Genomic DNA, 20,769 nt, shown 5'->3' with positions numbered 1-20,769 from the left:
ATATGAACAGCACAAGTTTAAGGAAAGGGGAAAGAGGAAAGCTGATGAGGAGATGGTATGGAATCGAGGAACCAAGAAGCATGGAAGATGAAGGGACACTGAACACCATACGAGGGCAAAAAGTGGAAAGATAAAGAAGCACGAGCAAGACAATACTAACAAACAACAGTCATATTTAAATTAAAGAGGTGCTATTTGGGGAATTGGTGGCAGTTCCATCAGGGCAGTGATGGAAATGTGTGAAGGCAAGGCAAGGGCCAGCAGCGCACACACACCCCTTGTGCCCTGACTCCTCAAGAGGCCTGCAGCAGCAGCCAGAGATGACTGTGTGTGTGGCTGGGGAGTTTGTAACCTGCCCAGACAACCACACAGTAATTGCAGAAGCCGGAGTAAGGGGGCAGGCAGAGGCCCAACTCAAGCATTCATCCCTGGCAACTCTTAGGGCTGTAGCAGCAGATTTGAGTCAGAACAACTCTAAAGAAAGAGAATCACCACAAAGTCCTGATTTTGTTCTATGTACAATCTGGATTTTGACTTCAAGTTTCAAGCAGCCAGAATTCTAGGCTGAGAACAATTTTTACTCCAATCTCTCCATGACCTACCAGTTCAGAGTCAAATTAAAAGTCCCCAATCCTGCAAACCCTTACTCAAGTAATCCCAGTAAGATCAATGGGATTTCTTATACAGAATTTTGTAGGATTGCATCTGAAATCCATATACCCAGTTACACTACGTTTTATGGAGTGTCACCTACAAGTCACTATACAGCATAACAATAGGTCAATGCAGAATGTTTTTCATGTGTACACAGATCTGCAAATTTATGAAATGATGATTTCCTAAATGTGCCATGTCTTGTAACGTTACTTGATATTTACTTGTAAGATAATTTTAAAATGCCCAAGGCTGCCTTAGGGCAGTTACATTTGCTTAAGAAAGCCACAAGAACAATTTTTATTCTCATTTATAGTATGAGTGGGAATTCTCTTAAGGTACTGTTTTGTATCTTGCACAGGTGTAACACAAGATGAGGTAGTTGCTTTGCAAATGTGCTATCAGTGCCTACTGATTTTCATCCCAACTTTTGAATTACATTTAAAATCTTCAGTGTACATCAATTTGTCATCATTGCAGTGGCATGCTTTTAAACAGCTCATTTAATGAACCCCTTTGGCACATGTACTCTTTCTACAGATAGCCCAGAGATTTTATTTTCTTTGAAAGCGTGAAAGGACAATGAAATTAGAAAGAAATCTTAGTTATGAGAGTTACTTCACACGAAGGATCCCTTCCAATTACGAGCTATTAACCCAATAAAATGTTTTATGGCTTGACACTAGTTATATATTACACTGTGTATCAGACAACTGTTCCAAAAAAATGTACTAAATAGTGAGGTTGTTGAATATCTTGCATTCAAGTAGCAGAGGGTTATTAAACAGTACACAAAGTATTGCAGTTCCATCCAGTCCTAATCTTTTTCACTTAAAGAACCTTTATAGACTTTGATCAGCCAGGGCATGTAATTACTCTTAAGAAGCATGCTTAAGGTGTCTGCTGGAGTACAGGGCCATACAGCATTTCTTTCTGCTCTCTTGGGAACTGCACATCAATTGCTTTCAGCTAAATGCACTCACATATGAATATTTTAGTACAATTTAATGTTTCTGCACCAACCCCAAAGGAACAGAGCATCAATTTGTGAACACAGTTCTCTTGGAGTTAAAAGCAATGCTGGATAATGCAGGATGAAAGGATTGTCAATCTTTAGCTTTTTAGCAAGTCAGAGAAAGGTAGTCTGTAAATTCAGTCCCAGCTGCATACAAACATCTCTTTAAAGTTCGCTGCTACAGAGCTACTTTTCAACACTAGTGAATTTTCAGAGGAGACGGTCCAAAAAACAAATTTCCTAAGCATGGCCATTTTTCCCAAAGCTATTCCTATCTGCTAACTACCCAATGACCTCAACTCAACCATTTATACAATAACAAGTGCGACTGCTGGTCTGTTAATAAAATACCCAAATGTAATGCACAAATAACACACTCCCACAAAGAAGCTAACTATAGGTGTGAGAACACAAGTAATTCACCATGTGCTCGATTACTGAAACTTTAGCTATCTCAATATGCTCTTGTACCTATGGACAATCAGGAAGTAATGAAAATTTTGTCCATATAGCTGTTGATAAGCAAGTAGGGGGAATACTATAAAAAAGTGAGTACATACAAATAAGGAGGTCCAGATGACATGCAGCCTAGGGACCTAAGGGAATTAACTAGTTCACTTACTGTTAGCAATTACTTTGAAAGGGAGTCAGATATCTGAGAAAGAACATGAATACTGGAATAAAGATGACGTGGTACCAACCTCCCCCACAAAAAAAAGAGAACAAGTCTAACAAGTTCACCAGATGGGACAAGTAAATAATCCCAAGGAAAATAATGGAATAAATATTGAGAAAAGAATTTGAAAGCACTTGAGTAACAGAACCATGAGCCATTAATATAAAGAATAAATCAGACTACACAAAATATTCGATTCCTGTTTTTCCCCTGGTTTAATAATGGAATTAGCAGATTAAAAGAATGCAATAAAGCAGCTTTGAAGTATATGATATTACCTCAGATGGACTGTACAAAACAGTCAGAAAAGTGTGATGCATCGCATGAAGGAGAGATTGGCTAGTGCAGTGCTGCACAGAAAAGTAGATTTTCATTTTTTTGTCCAGCCTTCCTTTAAATGCCCAAAGTGATGGAGCTTCCACCACTCCCCTGGGGAGACTATTCCACTAACTAATGTATCTCAGCACCAGGAAATGTTTCCCTACTATTCAGGCTCCGTTTTCACTTTCTCAAATTCATTCTGTTATTCCTACTTATATGGGATGTACCACACTTAAGGGTTTGTCTACACATGGAATGAGAATATCTGCATAATATTTATTGTACTTTAAACTCATACCCTACCTTAATCCAAGTTAATTCTGAAATGTACACAAGTGCCAAGTTATTCTTCTCCATACTTGGTGTTTGTGCCCTTCAAATATTTTAGACTTAGATCCCACCCTTAGTCACATCTATTAAACCAGGGATTCTCAACCTTTTTCTTTCCGAGTCCCCCCTCAACATACTATAAAAATCTCCACAGCCCACCTATGCCACAACTGTTTTTCTGCATATCCAGTAGATTAAAAGCCCATGCCAGTGTTAGGAGGTAGCAAGCAGGGCAATTGCCTGGAGCCTAAATTCCCTGTAAGCTATGCGGCCGCACAGCAGCCTATTTAGCACCACACAGGCACTCAGGGAATCCGCCCCGGCCCCCAGCCGCAGCCCAGATCTGTTGCAGCCAGGGGAGGGGCGCCTATCCTGCAGACCCAGACCCAGAGCTGCTGCGGCAGGGAAAGGCACTCCTCCCCTCCAGTGCAGATGCTGCTGTAGGAGAGAGAGCTGGGAGGAGTCCTCTCTCCCCGCTGTAGGCCCGAAGCATCCTCCTGCACCCCAAACCGCTCATCCCCAGCTCCACCCCAAAGCCCTCATACCCCTGCATCCCAGCCCTGAGACCCTTCCCACACTCCAAACCCCTCTGCCCCAGCCCACCCCCATGAATTTTGTTATGTGCACCAATATGAAGATGATGTATCACACATCACCTCCATATTGGTGCACATAACAAAATTCATTCTGCACATGGGTGGCAAAAAATAGAGGGAACACTGCCCAGGGCACCAGAGAGGCCCGTGAAGCTAAGTTGCCCAGTTTTTGGCTTCAGACCCACACAGCAGGGCTCAGGCTTCGGCTTCAGACCCACACAGCAGGGCTCAGGCTTCGGCTTTCTGCCTTGTACCCCAGTGAGTCTGATGCTGTGCCTGCTCACTGGTTTATTTTGGTGGACTCCCTGAAACCTGCTCATGGCTCCCCAGGGGGCCGTGTACCCCCAGTTGAGAACCGCTGTATTAAACTATACCTATTTAGCTCATTCACTTTTTCCCACAAGCTAGATAAATATTTTGTGAAGTTCCTCCAACCTGATGATAATGTATTTTTGGAAATATGGGGTAAAATCCTGGCTCTGTCCAAATCAATGGAAGCTTTGGCATCAAATTCAACAGGGCCAGGATTTTACCCACTGTGCTCAGACCTGAGTGCAGTACTCTAGAAGTGGTCACACCAGAGCCATAAAGGATTACTACCTCTGCTCTGTGACGTGTCTCAACATACACAATCCTCAGCAACAAAAGCTGTTTATGCTATCACATTGCAAACTCTCATCTAATGGGTTTCAACTATTATCCCTAAGTAACTTTCTGAACTTCCTGCTTTCTCTCTCCCACTTAATCTTGTCATTATTTTTCTACTGAAATATTAGTTGCAACCACCAACGACAATAAAATTATTCATAGATTCCAAGACCAAAAGAGACCACTGTAATCACCTAGTCTGACCTTCTGCATAAAAAAGGCTGCAGAACTGCCTCCAAATAATTCACAGATCATATCTTTTTGAATCAAAATTGAATGTTTTTGTAAAATTGTCAGTGATGGAGAAGCCACTATGACCCTGGGTAAATTGTTCTAGTGATTAATTACTATCACTGTTAGAAATGTCTACATTATTTCCAGTCTAAATTGGTCCAGCTTCCACAACCAGCCATTGGATCATGTTACATCTTTCTCTGCTATACTGAAGGCCCAATTATTAAATATCTGTTACCAATGTAGGTACTTATCAACTGTAATCAAGTCACCCATTAATCTTCTCTTTATTGAGCTCCTTCAGGCTATCACCACATGACATGTTTTCTAATCCTTTAATCATTCTCATGGCTCTTCTTTGAACCCTCTCCAATATACCAGCATACTTCTTGTGAATACCAGAACTGGACAGAGTATTCCAGCAGTGGTAAACCAGTGCTAAATACAGAGGTAAAATAATCTACTTGTCTGGAGATTCCCGTTATTTATGCATCCAAGGATCACATTAGTTTATCCTTTTGGCCATAGCATCACGTTGGGATCTCAGTCAGCTGATCTACCAAGACACCCCCCCCCTTTTTTTTTTTTTAAAGAGTTACTGCTTCCCAGTATAGAGTCCACAATCCTGTAAGTATGGGCTACAATCTTTTTGCCTAGATGCATACATTTAGCCATATTAAAATTCATATTGTCTGCTTCCGCCAAGCTTACAAAGCAATCCAGATTGCACTCCATCAGTGGCCTAACCCTCTTCATTATCTACTACTCCTCCAGTTTTTGCATTATCTGAAACCTTTATCAGTGACGATTTTAGGTTTTGTTCCAGAATCATTGATAAAAACGTTAAATAGCAAAGGGCCAAGAACCAATCCTTGTGGGACACCACTGGAAACACACCAGATCTATGATGATTCTCTGTTTATAATTGCATTTTGAGACCTATCAGTTAGCCAGCTTTTAATCCATTTAATATATGCCTATGTTAATTTTATATAGTTCTAGTTTGTTAATCAAAATGTTGTGCAGTACCAAGAAAACTCCTGGAAACAAGTTATCTGAACCAGCTGACTTTAAAATGTCTAACTTCAGTAGGTGCTGTTTAACCTCCTCCCAAGATACTAGAGGAATTAAAAGTGTGTGTTACATCATCTCTTTTTCCTCACAAATACAAAACAGAAATATTCATTGAACACTTCTGGCTTTTCTGCATTATTGATAATTTAACATTTCCATCTAGTAACAGACCAATAACACTGTTAGGAACAAAAAGAATTCTAATACACTTTTAAAAGCTTATTATCCTTATCTCTGCTGGCCACAGATCTCTCCTTGTGTTCCTTTGCTTCTCTTATCAATTTTCTACAATCCCTAGCTTCTGATTTATATTCATTACTATCAACTTCCCCTTTCTTCCTTTTTTATATACATCTGCCTTTACTTCCCCCCTAAACCAGGTCAGTTTTTTAACCAATATAGCCTTCTTCCTCAGCTGTGGCTTTTGACGTATCTAGTAAAGTATTCTTAAACAATTCCCAATCATTCATATTTTTCAGATTAAATTCTTCCTTCCAGCTGATTTGGCTCATAATTATAGTAGCACCTGAAGTCCTAGGGTCAGAGAATCCTGGCTACCCACTCCACCTCTCCCCTGATGTTCCTCACTGTTATCTCCCTGGCGCACCTGGAGCCTTATTATAGGCTGTACCTCTGGAGATGAGGCTATCTGCTCCATACGTTCCAAAAGTGGAGTGGGATAGGTCACTGGGGTACCTGAGGACCCACATTCCCAACACAGAGATTTTGGGACCCCAGTTAGCCACACTCTCCCTAACCCAGCTGTGAAATAATATAAAATGTGTCTAAGGAGGTTAGAAAAAGGATCATGAAATAAAGTGAGTTTCAACACAGGAAAATGCAACCTATCATAGTTAAGTAAAAATAATCTCACTCCAAAGATTGTTAGGAGGAGATATTTCACGCAATAATGGAAAGAGACCCAGCTGCCTTGGCGTATAACAAAATCAAAGAGCAGCCTATATAGCATATGGTGGCTGAAAAAAGAAAATCCAACCTGTTTGTTTTTTATAAAGAGGTAGTTCTCTACTCAACACTGAAGAGACTGCACGTAGTGTACTGCATCAATTTCTACGCAAAAGATGTGGATAAGCTGGGAGCTGAAACTGGAGTTCTACTCGATTTTATTTAGGTTTTTATATCATGTTCATCACCGCAGTATCTGAGCATCTTCCAGTAGTGCATTAAGCAATGTGACTATGCATGAGTCACATTTGTTCCAATCCTCCCCTGCAGAGGGGGGAAATATGTGCACTGGAAAATTGTTTTGGTAGGGTTGTTTTTTATTATTATTAATTATTGTTATTAGAGCAACAAAAATGATTAAGGGGATGGGAGAACTTGCAAGAAAAGACTGGAAAAAAATCCCACTGAATAGTTTGGATACATGACAGCTAATAAGTACAGAACAATTATCTACAAGTATATGAAAAGTGTCAATATCAAAGAGAGAGGAGTTTTAGGGTAGTCCCAAGAGGAGATAATGGGATGAAAGGGCAAACGGATAGCTTCTTCTTAGTAGTGAGATCATTTTAGATTCTGAAGGGGCAGCTTTCATGGTTTTCCCAAGGACCACTCCACTTGCCATTTAAAACTAGAGAGGACTCCTTCAAGCAGAGGACATGCTGCTCTCCTTAGAATCATCTCTCCCAGGATTTGCTAGAAGAACAGTTTCAGCATCTACAGAGGAAGCAGGCTCCCATAGAGTTTCAGGGGACAAAGTCAGAAGCAAGAGGGGGAGAAACTAAGGGATACCATATTCTCCTTTGAATACCTAAAGCAGCATTAGAGTATGTCTTTGGACTTGTATCCCCTCACATTTGCCCAGAGAAATGGAAGGCCTAGCCAATGGCAGCACAGCTTTTGTAGAAGCTATGTAGCCATTGTGAAGAGGAGTAGCAGAGAGGCACCAAACCTCTGCGGGACCTGCTGATCTCTTTCCTGCAGATCTTTAAGGCTGGAAGGCCACATCACCTGCCTCTCCTATAGCTTCTCTAACCCTCATCCAGCCACCCCAACTTCAAGGTTTTGCAGGACATTATAAAAGGTTTACAACAATTTGCTGGCCCTCCTATGCCGTCTATGTAGGAGCTTACAAGTTTAACAGCTTCAAAATTCAATAGCTTTAATAATTAAATGCTAGACTGAAAATTCTGTTCTTGATAGAAAATCCTGCCATTTGTCAGTTCAAGAACATGTCTACACATCATTATAGGACAGCAACTCTGCTAATGCTAATAGCTCAAATCTCAATGAAACACCAAGGTGTTCTTTTCTAAGTGGGATACTACCATAAATGGGACATAAGTACTTGTTTTCATGTATCTAAACAGTTGATAAAAACAGTATTTTATTTACCTACACACTATTTTTTTGTGAACATCTATGCAGGGGGGTATATTTTAATTACGTAAATTGAAGTCTCTGCTTCAGAACCAAATTCCCTTATCAGTTCTGCAAGAATAAGTTCACCTGGTTGGGAATGCAGTAAATTTTCCCAACTATATTAGTGTAATGAATATTTACAATAATCTAAAAAAGTCTAATAAATATTCAGACATTCACAAAAAGACCTTTAACAAATTGAGTATCCAAAACCACTTAACTTGTGTGTCCTAAAGAGAGTTAAAAAAAGAAAAAAAAAAAAAACCTAGTAAAACAGGGACAGCACATGGTACTTATAACAAGGAACAAATTCCATCCATTAGCAGAATTTTTACATGGTCAATGTAATAGAAGATGAGCGTCTTTTTGTAAACAACATATTCTTAAAGCAAAGAACACAAAATAAGGTTTCATGTCACTAATATTAAACTAAATTAGATATATAGGATTTTTCAATTAGTGAGAAGAATTTTAGCTTAAGATTCAGCAGACACATGCTACTGCTTATGCCTAACAATATTCTCTGAGAGGTTTCAGAGTAACAGCCGTGTTAGTCTGTATTCGCAAAAAGAAAAGGAGTACTTGTGGCACCTTAGAGACTAACCAATTTATTTGAGCATAAGCTTTCGTGAGCTACAGCTCACTTCATCGGATGCATACTGTGGAAACTGCAGAAGACATTATATACACAGAGACCATGAAACTCTGAGTTCACAGATAATCTTAACACAACTTGCCTCCTTATCCATAAACTTAAATGCCCAGTAGGGGAGTTTTTATTTCGATATCAAGAGTTTCAAGAAAATACTGCTAGTGTAACAGACATTTGGAATCAACAATAACAAAGTCTACATTAAACTAAAGTAATAAACCCCAATGTCTTAAAAAATCTGGGACAACAACTCAAAACTATACAAGAGCACCATCACCAAAGCTCCAGTCAACCAGAAAATGCACGAAACTCAAGAATGAAAGTACATGATTTTACAAACACAAAGCTATTGTGAAAGTTAAAGTGTACCATGAAATATACTGCACAGAGCTAAGTCTCATGTCTATAATGGAACATTTGTATTTGAAAAAAGAAAAAGGAGTACTTGTGGCACCTTAGAGACTAACAAATTTATCTGAGCATAAGCTTTCGTGAGCTACAGCTCACTTCATCGGATGCCTCATGAAGTTGATAGATTTCCACTCCATACGGCTAACTTCGGTGCCTTCCATAATGACAGGTTGATGAAGTGAGCTGTAGCTCACGAAAGCTTATGCTCAAATAAATTTGTTAGTCTCTAAGGTGCCACAAGTCCTCCTTTTCTTTTTGCGAATACGGACTAACACGGCTGCTATTCTGAAATTTGTATTTGAGTTTCTTATTCAACTAATTTCTCCAGTCACTGAAGAAAAGTGAAAGGTTTTCTAGGAACATTCCAAGAAGAATGTGTGTTTAAAAAACAATACAATTGGCCATATGGTCATGTATTAGCATATTAGCATTTCAGAAAAGCTCTTAACTGTGCAAAAAATAACCTGATAAGGCTGTGGGGATTCACAGTGTGTCCCGTGATGCCTAGCTAAGCTGGGTTCTGAAATCTGTAGGTCAGTCAGTCAGTCAAGGAAAAATTAAGGGTCAAGGACCAAAATTTCTCCCCTCTCATTACATCCACAGGAAAAAAAAATAAGGAGAGAAAAAAGTATCTCAGAGCATTCCCTGCTTCACCAATTAACAGGATGAAAGCACCTCCCCCACATTAGCAGGCAATAAGAAGCGAGACTCACACACTTCTTCCCCTGCCTCTAAGCTCTCAGAATTAGTCTCCACCTTCTTAGTCCTTAAACAACAAACCCAATTCCAGATCCATCCCAGTCCCGCACTAGGGCTATGCAAGCAGCTATAAATAGAATAGCTAAAGCACACATTGAAACACTTTCCCCATTAGAAACTAAAAAGCACAGAAAACCACAGACATCTCACACTACAGCAGTTTCTTGTAGCAGAGTCATTTCCTGCTTTTTACAACAAATACAGCTATGCATGATTTAAGTCAGAATTCAATTCTATCTAATCTGAGTGGAAAACCAAGAAGTCGAGTAATGTGATTAGTTAATATACAAGGATACTTTGTGACTGCATTCAAGTAAAAACTTTCAGAATATAATGTACTATAGGCTCCTGCTAAACTGTCTTCATAGCAAAGGTTGCCGTCACCCCTTTCCGATGACTGTTCTGTATCCAGTACTCCTTTATTCTATTTCAGAGAATCCAATTATATTACTTTTCTAGGTGAACCTCCTCTTCAGCTACAAAGACACAATCTCTAGCTAAAGAACTGAAGTGACTACAAGCTTAAACTAGTTAACTTTCAGTAGGAAAGATTCATAAGAGGTCAAGTACATGCATTTTTAGACCTTCACATCTAAGGCCTGGTCTAAGTTACAAGTTTATGTCGGATTTAGCAGCATTAAATCGATTTAACCCTGCACCCATCCACACAGTGAAGTCATTTTTTTCGACATAAAGGGCTCTTAAAACTGATTTCTGTATTCCTCCCCAACGAGGGAAAATCGACATTGCCATTTTGATTAGGGTTAGTGTGGACGCAATTCAAAGTTATTGGCCTCCGGGAGCTATCCCACAGTGCACCATTGTGACCACTCTGGACAGCACTCTGAACTCGGATGCACTGGCCAGGTGTACAAGAAAAGCCCCGGGAACTTTTGAATTTCATTTCTTGTTTGGTCAGGCGAGCTCATCAGCACAGGTGACCATGCAGTCCCAGAATCGAAAAAGAGCTCCAGCATGGACCGAAGGGGAGGTACTGAATCTGATCGCTGTATGGGGAGAGGAATCCGTGCTATCAGAACTACGTTCCAAAAGATGAAATGCAAAATATTTCAAAAAATCTCCGATGCCATGAGGGACAGAGGGTACACCAGGGACGCAACACAGTGCCGTGTGAAACTTAAGGAGCTCAGACAAGCACACCAGAAAACCAAAGAATCAAACAGACGCTCCAGGACAGAGCCCCAGACATGCCGCTTCTACACTGAGCTGCATGCAATTCTAAGGGGGGCCGCCACCACTACCCCACCCCTGTCCGTGGACTCTGATGATGGGGTACTCTCTGCCATGCCTGAGGATTTTGCGGACAGGGAAGATAAGGAGGAGGAGGACAAGCTTGAGGAGAGCACACAGCACACCGTTCTCCCCGACAGCCAGGATCTTTTTATCACCCTGACTGAAATACCCTCCCAACCCAACCAAGCCGGAGAGGGACCTCTGGTGAGTGTACCTTTTTAAATATAATACATATTATAAAAGCAAACGTTTTTTAATGATTAAGTAGCCCTGAGGACTTGGGATGCATTCGTGGCCAGTACAGCTACTGGAAAAGCCTGTTAACGTGTCTGGGGATGGAGCGGAAATCCTTCAGGGACATCTCCTAGAGGTACTCTAAAAACCTTTGCAGAATGTTTCTGGGGAGAGCAGCCTTATTCCATCCTCCATGGTAGGACACTTTACCACGCCATGCTAGTAGCAAGTAATCTGGTATCATTGCATGACAAAGCCTGGCAGTGTATGGTCCCGGAGTTTGCTGGCATTCAAGCAACATCCGTTCTTTATCTCTCTGTGTTATCCTCAGGAGAGTGATATCATTCATGGTAACCTGGTTGAAATAGGGGAATTTAATTAAGGGGACATTCAGAGGTGGCCATGCCTTCTGGGCTGTTTGCCTGTGGCTGAAAATAAATCCTCCCCGCAGCTAGCCACGTGGTGAGGGAGAGGGGGGAAAAGAGGAGCCTTGGTGCTGAGCTGTTCACATTTGGCTAGCAGGGATCTTCCCTGATACTAGCTACACAGTGGGGTGAGGGGTAAAGCAATTATTCCAGAGAATTGGATGGGGGAAAGAGGGGGGTTAGTTTGGTTTCCACTGCTGCATGTTAACAGGAAAACTGCAGCACTAAATGGCCAACTCAACGTGCTTTGCTTGGTATGGGAGAGGAGGGCGCTGCTGTTCTGAAGGCTGCAGAAGCCGGAAGACTACGGCTTATCATGGCCGCCGGCAAGCCGAATTCTGTTGCCCGGCCCTGCGTGTGTGATCTCTAACACCAAAGCCGCAGGCACTCAATAGAAGATGCAAAATGCGACCTTGTACCAAAATCACATGTGCTATGTAACGTGAATAGTGTTGTTCATCGTGAAAGAATATAGCCATTGTTCTGTAAAACGTATCTTTTTAAATACTTCACTCCCTTTTTTTCCTCCAGCAGCTGCAAATGTTTCAAGCCTCCCTCCTCCATCCCAAAGGCTATCTCAGATAAGGTGGCGAAAAAAACCACACGTGTGATGAAATGTTCTCTGAGCTCATGCAGTCGTCCGGCACTGACAGCTCAGCAGACTGTGCGGAGGGACACAATAGCAGAGTAGAGGAAAGTGGCTGATGAACATGACGAGAGGTGGCAGCAGGAAGATCAGAGGAGGCATAAGGCAACGCTGAGGCTGCTGCGGGATCAAATGGACATGCTCTGACATCTGGTGGAGGTTCATGAACGGCAGCAGGATCACAGACTGCCGCTGCAGCCCCTGTTTAACCGCCCTCTCTCTTCCCCAAGTTCCATAGCCTCCTCACCCAGACACCCAAGAACGCGGCGGGGGAGGCTCCGGGCACCCAACCACTCCACCTCAGTGGACAGCCCATGCAACAGAAGGCTGTCATTCAAGAAGTTTTAAAGTGGCCTTTTCCTTCCCTCCTCCCCCACGGGCTACCTTGTGAGTTATCTCCCTATTTTTATAATCAATTAATAAAGAACACATGATTTTTAAACGATGGTGACCATTTCCTTTGCAAGCAAGCTGTGATCGAAGGGGGAAGGGTGGGTGGCTTACAGGGAATTTAGAGGCAACCCAGGGGGTGGGTTTTCATCAAGGAGAAACAAACAGAAGCGTCATGCAGAACCCTGGCCAGTCAAGAAACTGGTTTTCAAAGCTTCTCTGATGCGCAGCGCTTCCTGCTGTGCTCTTCTAACTACCCTGGTGTCTGGCTGCATGTATTCAGCTGCCAGGCGATTTGCCTCAACTTTCCACCCCGCCATAAACATCTCCCCCTTACTCTCACAGAGATTGTGGAGCACACAGCAAGCAGCAATAAGAATGGAAATATTGGTCTCGCTGAAGTCTGAGTGAGTCAGTAAACTGCGCCAGCGACCCTTTAAATGTCCAAATGCACACTCTACCATCATTCTGCACTTGCTCAGCCTATAGTTGAACAGCTCCTTACTACTGTCCAGGGTCCCTGTGTACAGCTTCATGAGCCAGGGCATTAAGGGGTAAGCTGGGTCCCCAAGGATAACTATAGGCATTTCAACATCCCCAAGAGTTATTTTCAGGTCTGGGAATTAAATCCCTTCCTGCAGCTGTTTAAACAGACCAGAGTTCCTGAAGATACGAGCGTCATGAACCTTTCCCAGTCATCCCATGTTGATATTGGTGAAACGTCTCTTGTGATCCACCAGTGCTTGCAGGACCATTGAAGAGTACCCCTTGTGGTTTATGTACTGGCTGCCCTAGTGGTCCGGTCCCAAGATAGGGATATGCGTTCTGTCTATAGCCCCACCACAGTTAGGGAATCCCATTGTAGCAAAGCCATCTAGTATGACCTGCACATTTCCCAGAGTCACTACCTTTGATAGCAGCAGCTCAGTGATTGCGTTGGCTACTGGGATCACAGCAACCCCACAGTAGATTTGCCCACTCCAAATTGATTACCGACTGACCAGTAGCTGTCTGGTATTGCAAGCTTCCACAGGGCTATTGCCACTCGCTTGTGAACTGTGAGGGCTGCTCTCATCTTGGTATTCTTGCGCTTCAGGGCAGGGGAAAGCAAGTCACAAAGTTCCATGAAAGTGTCCTTATGCATGCGAAAGTTTTAGAGCCACTGGGAATTATCCCAAACCTGCAACACTATGCAGTCCCACCACTCTGTGCTTGTTTCCCGGGCCTGGAATCGGCGTTCCATGGCATGAGCCTGCCCCAGTAACACCATGATCTCCAAACTGCCGGAGACCACGGTTTTAGAGAAATCTGTGTTCATGTCCTCATCACCACGGTGCCTTCGCCTCCTCGCCTGGTTTTTCAGGTGCTGGTTCTGCATAAACTACACAATAACGCGCGAGGAGTTTACAATGGTCATAACTGCTGCAATGAGCTGAACGGGCTCCACGCTTGCAGTGCTATTGCATTTGCTTGGGCAATCCAGGGAAAAGGGTGCAAAATGATTTTCTGCTGTTGCTTTCACAGAGGGACGGAGGGTTGACTGACGACATTTACTCATAACCACCCATGACAAATTTTTGGCCCCATCAGGCATTGGGAGCTCAGCCCAGAATTCCAATGGGCAGCGGGGACTACGGGAACTGTGGGATAGCTACCCACAGTGCACCGCTCGGAATGTCGACCCTTGACATGGTACTGTGGACCCACACCGCCCAATTAATGTGCTTAATTATTGTGGACACATGCACTCTACTTTATACAATCTGTTCCCAAAAATCGACTTCTGTAAAATCAGAGTACTTTCGTAGCGTAGACATGGCCTACGGTATGCAAGCATTATGGTACAAAATTCTTTCTTCAAATTAGTAACTCTAACCTTTTTACTATCAGTTCAGTTTGGTTAAATTCCAGTTTACATCAACTATTTTTAAAATGTATCTGTAAATTACAGTATATTGCATTTTTGACCTGTGATTTGGGACTACAGCTAACTTGGAACAATTCTTTCAATTTAAAAAAGAGTTTTAAGTTTTAATGGCTCTATACAACTGCTTATTTTTAAAAGCATTTAAAGAAATAAGAGTAAATATAGCAAAACGCTGATAAAAGATTTCTTAACTGTCTCATTTACAGCCACATGGTTGCGTCAATTAAGATTCATTTACTGACAAAATAGTAAACCTCGTCTACTCACTCCAAATTATTTTGATAATCTAACTATGGTCACCAAGACTATATGAGTTTCTTATACCTTTTACAAGTTGGTGATGTGACCAGTCATCTGGAGTGAGCCTTCTCCCTCCAAAAATTAGTCTTTTCTATTCCAACTTTTCATAACTGCCTCTAGGGCTGAAGATCAAAAAAGCTGAAAAAACACAAACTAGAGCCCTTGTCTCTAGAATGCACTCTAATGCTTCCATAATCCTTTACATTTATAAACCATTTCACAGCTGAGATGTCCCTGAACTACCACTTTGCAATATAGTCAACATTCCTTATTTATCTCCCATAAACTTGTAATCCAACAGGCTCTCTGATGCTTGACGTTCTGGCATTTTCATCTGTTGCACAAGCTTTGCTTAACACACAGTGCAACAATTCAGTAAGAGTTACCTAAGAGCTTAGAACACCATGTCATTACAGAGCTGTTCCTCATATGCACACTAAAGTGCCTAGCTACAAAATTACTAGTTAACGAAGTTAGATCGTCCACAGAAGAAGAAGCCAATGCCAGCAATGATGGCATTCAGTAAGTCAATGACTTCTCCTTGAAAGATGCAAAGTGTTCACACAGACACCTGAGGTAACCTGCAGAACATTTCAGGTGAACAGTAAGTGGAAAAAAGTTACAACAGCAGAACTCCTGTTGTGACCTTAAAAATGCAAGGTGCCTTTTTTATAGGAGGTACTTGGATGCTGCTGCTAGATTCAATATTAAATCTTGACTCATTATATGCATTACATTAGAAATAAAGGATTATATTTTTATTAATGATGAGGAATACATACAGTTCTCTTATGAAAAAGATAGGTATTTCCATACTTACTGGTGCTACTATTTTGCCTGTCTGTCCAACCTGCATGTCGTTGGGAACAAAGCCAGCATCAACTGCTGCACGGGAAGCACCAACTGGTTGAAAAAATATTTTCAGTGTTTTCTCTTAAAATATTAGTAAGCCAAATTTAGTTTGTGTATTAGTGAAGAGTCCCATGCAATGGCATGTATTTGAAAATTTCCCTCCTATGATTATATTCTTATAGTACTCCCTCTGTGCCACTGATTGAAATTTCCAGTTATTAAGTGCTAATGCATTCATAAGAAACAGGAAATCCCTACTCCTCCCACCAAAGAGTTGTATATTTAAATCTGGCAGATTTCCACACTTCACTTTATCAAAAAAATATTTGCACACAAGTGCTTTCCCTTACTCTTCATCTACCTTGTATGATATGTTCATATCATATCATGCTCCCATAGAGATAAGAGGTCAGTTATAAATATTTTGCTTAAATTTGATTTTTCTCTTTTATTTGTAAACTAAAGTATCTAAACCAGGCGTGGCCAAACCACAGCTCATAAGCCGCATGCAGCTTTTACAGTTAAAGTGCGGCTCTCAGAGCCCCCCCTGGCCTCCTCTCATTCTCCACCTACCAGATGGCGGGAGGGAGCTTCTGCCTTGTGGTGGGGATAGGGGCTTCTGCCCTATGGGCAGGGAGTTCTCAGGGCTTTAACCCCTCGTGGGGGATGCTGGGACTTGAGGAATGCCTGCTGGGACTTGGGGCTTCAGCAGGACCGGAGCCGAAGCACTGGCAGGCGTGCCCCGCAGGGGCGAAGCCCTGAGCCCCAGCAGGCATGCCCCGCAGGGCTGAAGCCTCAAGCCCTGGAAGGCATGCCCTGCAGCTCTTGAACTTCTGAAGATTATCGTATGTGGCTTGGAGAGTCAGTAAGTTTGGTCAACCCAAGTCTAAACATTGCCTGAAAGTCAATTAACAGGTCAATTTAGAACAAAACCATGTTTGAAAATAACTGCTTATTATTGTTACATTTAAAATCTAAAAATTACTATCACTGAATAAAGAAAAAATACTGTTTTACTTCGTATATTTTGCCACCACATTATGCAGAGTCAGTTTTTCCTGTTTGTATCATAGATTAACAGAGGGGAAAGACTTTAAAAAAAATAATAAAATAAAATAGAAAATCTGACTGTAAAAACCACAAAAACTGTCAGGAGAGCTCTGGGGAAGATGCAATATCTAAAACTATTTTTAACTCACTTTTTTTAGTGGACGAGATTAAGTTAAAGGGTACCCCTTTTAGTGACAGGCCACCTCATCATCTACCCAAACAAAATACTAAAATGTTACAACGTCCAATATTAATCTTTGATTTTTTTTTAAAACCACGAACAGTCACAAATTTACATTTAGCACAGACATTCATAATTATACTTTAATGTATTCCATTTTAATTGACTGTCTGCATTTGAAGACCTATGCTGTAAAAAGCAAAGGAATTTTGAATCCAAAACTTTAAGTGATATTGCCATTTAAAAATACATATGAAAAATTTCCCCTTGTTGAGTTTTTCTGCTTACAAGGTACTATTCGGATATTCCACCAAAACTCATGCAGCCTGAAGAAAAGAGAGTGTTTCCTTTTTACAGTGTTAAGATGCCATCAATGGCAAAGACGACCATCGTGGCTAGACAAAAAACAATTTTACATCAGTAGTTGGATGGGATATTTAAAGACAATCAAAAAACACTAATGCTATCAAGCCTTGTTCTTTTGTGTCTGTTTCAAACACTCACAATCAGAACAAGAAAAAAAAATTTTTACCTGCAGCATGCAATTGATCTGCAAGGTCATATAACAGTTTGAAGTTGTCACCACTCTTCAAACCTCGCCCTTAAAGGTAAAAAAAAGGAGACATTCAATATTCAGTAATACCTTGTAATAGAGAACATATGCATACATGACACACATTACTAATACTCGTATTCACAGAGGCACTCAAGTACTTTTTGCAAAGGGTACTTTTGACATTTTACTCAGTTTTTAGCACCCCTATGCATCTTGAAAATAATTTTAATTCATACAGATTTTGCCCTATTAATATTTGATTAATATGTAGTTATTTCTTATCCATGCATCAACATTGCCCTGTCTTGTTTGCCTCCTTATTTGTCAACAGCATCATCAATTCTCTCTAAAGTCTGGGAACAGAATTTGTCATCAATTTGTGCTCCCTCTGCTGGCTTTAGTTATATAGCTCTCCTATTGCAGAGCAAAAAAATAAATAAAAATACATCATGTAGCTTTTTATTTTCTTGCTCGGGGTAGTGCAATGAATTTTTAAACTAACAGATAATTTTTGAGCTATTGTACACTGGTTGTATTAATTTTAATGTAGGTCACATTTTGATCTAAAAATATTTGCATGCATCTCTTTTAAATTTGCAGAATTGCTAAATGTGATGACAACCTTAAAATATTTGTCAGCATTTGTTACAAGCTTTCATAGTTTGCTGTTTACATGATAGAGCATCTGCCCTCTTCCCAAAGAGAGCCACATGCTGTAAATAAAATAATATCTAGACATAGTGAAACAGGTCAAAGATGGAGTTCTGCTACAGCTATTAGTTTACCTGAAACTCAGCACTAGTTAAATATTATCTACTTACCACCTGATACGACCACCTTTGCACTCGTGAGCTCTGGCCGATCACTTTTTGTTAGCTTCTGCTCAATCCATTCAGACTGACCAACTGGTGATGGAGCCGTTACTGCTTATGTCACAATATTTTAAAAAGTATATGTTTCTTAATTTTTTAAAACTGCAATATTTTCTCTGCTTCAAGCTAAAGTACTACATAAGAAACCAAGTGAACAGGAATCCATTCCAGCACTGATTCTATTCATATGTCTCCATAATAATTCTTTTCATAATTGCTCTAGTGTCTTTGAACTACAAGTCCATTTATTAGCCATTAAGATAGCTTACCTCCATATTCATACTTATATATCATCATTTAAATTTTATTTGTAGTACTACATGCAAAGTTTACTGAAAACTATTTTCACTTTGCGTATTAAACTGGACTAAAATGAAGGTTTGTAATATACACACATCATGTATCTCCCCAGCAGAAGCAGCTCAACTATTATTAAAAGAGAGAGAGTCAAGCTGGCTAAGTGATGTCATGACAGTGTAACATGGTAATATTCATTGATCAGAGTTGAGTTGACAAGGTCAATGCTGGAGAAGGATTCAGAAGCGGTAGCTCAACATCCCTGAATATTATCATTAGGAGAAAAAGCAATACTTATCATGGCGCTACTGCCTCCCTCTGGCAGATGCATGGAACAGTACTGAATGGCCCCAGACCAAGAAAGGACTCTTGTGACTAGGGCCTTCAAAGTTGTACTGGTTTCACTGAAAGTGTTATTTTGAACTAGTTTATTTAAAACTGGTGCAAAACACATCTGGGATATTCGATCTGATTTAAATCTGTTTATCAATTTATTTTTATGTGATAAGAAATCAACTTAAGCTAAATTGATATAGAACTGGATTAAATCAAATTGTGGATGTTCACACTGTTTTGCACCAATCTAACCAAGTTCGTTTTTAAAGCAATTTAAACTTAAACTGGTTCAACTTTAAATATAGACAACTTGTAAGATTGCTGCAGCACAAGGCCAAAGAGCAGGCATAGTGAGTGAAATAGTTACTTGGTATTAAGACAGGTGTGATCAGAAGAGGAGAAAAGGCAGGTGGACAGACAATATGTTCTTTCCTTTTCTGGCAAAACTAGAAAGTACGAGCTCTTAAGCACAATACAAAGATTATGATAATTAGTTTACTTTGATAAGAAACGTGATAAACTCAAGTTATGCTTTGCACAAAACTAAAACCAAAAGATGAAAATCTATCGAAGTAAGCACCCACCTTTTTCTACTTTAGCACTACCACCACTCACTGGGGCAGCTTCAAAAGAGGTTCCCCGTACAGAAAACACTTTTACTTTTTCATCACACTTCACAGTACACAGAGCATTTCCTAGGAAAGAGAGCATTTTGCAAAAAAACAGATCACAGAGTATCAGTGAATCACAAGAAATACTAGCGCTTCTAGCAGGAAAATGCAGTGTAAAAAAAACCACACACAAAGATTATCTCCCTAAAATTGCAGTTTTAGGTCATCAAAATTAGAAATTCAGGAGGCTTAAAACTGCATTTTACAAATATTTTAACATTTCCTTCCTATCACACAAGAGTTAAGAAACATGCCAGTATGCAGAGAGTGCCTTTCCCCTTTCTGATCAGAGCACCATGACTGCATTCAAATGAGCTCTCCACTTTTAGGTATTTTTAACATTTCAAAGATCAGGATTGTAACTTCATAACAGAATATGAAAAGCCTCCATTTCATGAACAGGCCTTTTAAACTGTCACATGACTTAATCAAGAAAGAAAAAAATCAATCCCACTACACTAAACATTTGGTTTTGGATATCTTAAGTGACTTAATCTTTCTCAGCGTTGGGAACAGTGAAGAGGAAAGAAAAGCTAGAATATCAGCTATCCATTTAAAAAAAAAAAAATCTTAAACCTGTGAATTACAAGGAAGCAACTTTAAAATGCATTGCAATTCATCTATGTCATGTCTCAAATGCAATATCACAATTATCACAAGATACCATGTAGGCTAAGAAAGAAAATCCTTTCACAATAAAATTTAACAAACAGGCTAATGAGCTCATGTCTCAATTTAAAAAAATTAAAACACAGGATCAGACAGCCATTAGAGAACTATGATTGAAGCAAAGATTGCAAATAATTACTAAAGAAAGTCAATTAAATATTACAGATAATCAGATCAATGTCTACGTAACTAAGAAAAATAACCTTACGGATATCTGAAATCAGAACTAATGCTAGCCATATTAAATAAAGTCAGACCGTTATCTGAATGTCTTATATTTTGCAAAATCTGTTCAGAAATACATTAACAGAGAAATACAATATGTATGAAAAACTTCACCAGAGACTGGTAATT

The 20,769-nt window shown here is 40.3% G+C and overlaps 1 protein-coding gene across 4 annotated transcripts in view; it reads right to left on the bottom strand.

Moving 5' to 3' along the window:
* The window catches only part of ETFA (electron transfer flavoprotein subunit alpha), a 45,670-nt gene that overhangs the window by 15,295 nt on the left and 9,606 nt on the right, over window positions 1-20,769 (bottom strand). The window contains exons 6-9 of one of the 4 annotated variants that reach the window (XM_077827614.1): window positions 19,660-19,770; window positions 18,392-18,496; window positions 17,547-17,615; window positions 15,752-15,834 (exon numbers count right to left, since the gene is read on the bottom strand). In XM_077827614.1, the coding sequence (XP_077683740.1) occupies window positions 15,752-15,834; window positions 17,547-17,615; window positions 18,392-18,496; window positions 19,660-19,770 (368 nt within the window). The remainder of the gene's footprint in view (window positions 1-15,751; window positions 15,835-17,546; window positions 17,616-18,391; window positions 18,497-19,659; window positions 19,771-20,769) is intronic. The other 3 variants (XM_077827615.1, XR_013347249.1, XM_077827616.1) reach the window with 3 other exon arrangements.

This window comes from Eretmochelys imbricata, chromosome 10 (assembly GCF_965152235.1).
Source record: "Eretmochelys imbricata isolate rEreImb1 chromosome 10, rEreImb1.hap1, whole genome shotgun sequence".
NCBI classification, from domain to species: Eukaryota; Metazoa; Chordata; order Testudines; family Cheloniidae; genus Eretmochelys; species Eretmochelys imbricata.
The sequence above is the reverse complement of the archived record's forward strand: the minus strand, read 5'-3'. Positions and strand labels throughout refer to the sequence as shown.